The sequence below is a fragment of the Amphimedon queenslandica genome, unplaced genomic scaffold, assembly GCF_000090795.2.
Source record: "Amphimedon queenslandica unplaced genomic scaffold, v1.1 AMPQUscaffold_6980_Cont21065, whole genome shotgun sequence".
NCBI lineage: Eukaryota > Metazoa > Porifera > Demospongiae > Haplosclerida > Niphatidae > Amphimedon > Amphimedon queenslandica.
The window spans coordinates 1-1,985 of record NW_003552732.1 but is presented as its reverse complement, the minus strand read 5'-3'; the positions used below and the strand labels follow the sequence as shown (position 1 = coordinate 1,985).

The 1,985-nt window shown below is 33.0% G+C and overlaps 1 protein-coding gene across 1 annotated transcript; it reads left to right on the top strand.

The window, feature by feature from the left end:
• The first annotated feature begins 6 nt into the window (after nucleotides 1-6).
• Nucleotides 7-1,790, top strand: LOC109591879 (ARF GTPase-activating protein GIT1-like). Its single transcript, XM_020007485.1, has 2 exons — nucleotides 7-309; nucleotides 1,180-1,790. Exons 1-2 carry the CDS (start codon nucleotides 78-80, stop codon nucleotides 1,788-1,790), a joined length of 843 nt encoding a protein of 280 aa, XP_019863044.1. The 5' UTR covers nucleotides 7-77.
• Nucleotides 1,791-1,985: the final 195 nt, after the last annotated feature.

Below are 1,985 nucleotides of genomic sequence, written 5' to 3'. Positions count from 1 at the left end.
CAGTCATTATTACACTGTTAATACCAATCTCATTATCACAGTCTCTTATTGATGCTATCAATAACAAAACAAACTCAATGAGTAGATTAGGAATATTGGAAGTTGCTGTTGACAATAAAGTGATTCCTATCAGAAGAGAAGATGATGACAATTTTGACATCTTGCTCCATGAATCAGTTAAAGCTGGTGATAGTTTTGAAGTATCAATTCTACTGCAGTTAGGAGCTGATCCTAACAGTAAGGATGAGAGAGGAAAGAGTGCAGTAGAAATAGCCAAGGAAAGAGGACACAGAGAAATACATAGTGGAGGTGAGTTACATGTATCTGATACTAATACTAATACACATACACATAATATACCTGTAACATTGGGAACCGGGATTTGAATTGTATAGTAACCAGATATAGACCAGAAGTGAAACACAACTGAGTGTATGAAAGAACAGCATGAGTATCTCAGTAATGTGAGAATGTACGCTAAGTTCAACATGTACATGTATGCATAAATGTCAATGCACCATATCACAATACCATTAATACAGTAAACCCTCTATTAACAAACACTCTCTATAGTGCACAACTCCTAATGGACAGCACCTAGTGTACCAATTACATTCCTTATTGTATAAAATAACCTCCACATAAAGGACACCTCTGTATAACAGAGACACTTTAATGTCCCATTGTATAGGAGTACTAGTGATTGAGTTTGGCAGTAAAATTTTATAATAAGGATCACAAAAACAGCAATAAAAACTACAAAAAATTGTAAAATTGAGAAATATCATTCAAACGCAAAATATCTAAACAGATAAAATACCAGATACATGCATATGGTACATCTATATGCTTACATTAGCTTATACTTTGAAGTTCTATTTGTCCACAGAATTATAATACTGGCATAATGGACCAAGGACTAGAAAGAGAGAGAGAAAAAGGGAGGGACAATAATTACTGATTCTAATACATTAATAAAACGTACAACTGATTTTTTTACTGTCACATGATAAAAGATAGACCACACCCATTCCATCCTAGCACCTGTAATGACTTACTGGTACAAAAACTAGCATCACCTACAAACAAAATAATATAATAATTATCATTTTACCTATTATACTGTATTAAAATAATAATATACACATTAACTCACTGACTGCATGTGTTTATTATTAGGAGAAGAGACTGGAGAGGTAAAGTGGACCAGTCATGAATTAATCCTCACTAAACCATCAGCAAGTCAATGTCAGGAAGTGATCAGTCAATTAACAAACAGTCATCAGGACATTTACCTCAATCACTCATCACCTGATATTGTATATGTACTGATGTCACTAGTACTAGACATAAGAACAATAAAGGGGATTAATATACAATATACTAAAATAACAAAAGATGTCATCCTCTTGCTGTCACACAAAATAACAAACAATACTTCATTAGATACACTATCAATCAGCTCTGATTCCATCAATGATGATGGGGTCATTGCACTAACACAATCATTAATTAATAATAGAAAAATTACTTATTTTTATCTTAGCTACAATCCTAACATCACTTCAACCAGTGCTCAGTCACTAGCTGAACTTTTACTCTACAACCACGCACTATCTTACCTGAGGCTGGACAGTACTAACATTGACACTGATGGAGTACTGGTACTGATGGAATCTCTCAGGACCAATAATACACTATGGAAACTAGCTCTAGATAAGAAACATAAACAAACTTGTTATTCTTTACCTTATTATAAAACTATTGAAGACAGATTAGTCTTTGAATAATTATTTCATATACACTGTACATGTACATATTAGTTTATTAATGAAATTAATAATTTATTTTATTAAATGGAGAAAATAATTATATATATATGTGCCGTCAAATTTACCACTCCCTCATGCAAAGAACACATGTACTGTACATTATTCACATGAGAATGCATGCATGAGGGTGAGGGAGAGAGAGAGAGAGAAGAG

Coding starts and splice junctions, on each gene's coding strand:
- LOC109591879 (XM_020007485.1), top strand. CDS start 78: ATGAGTAGATTAGGAATATTGGAAGTTGCTGTTGACAATAAAGTGATT. Junction 310..1,179: donor CAGAGAAATACATAGTGGAG/GTGAGTTACATG, acceptor GTTTATTATTAG/GAGAAGAGACTGGAGAGGTA.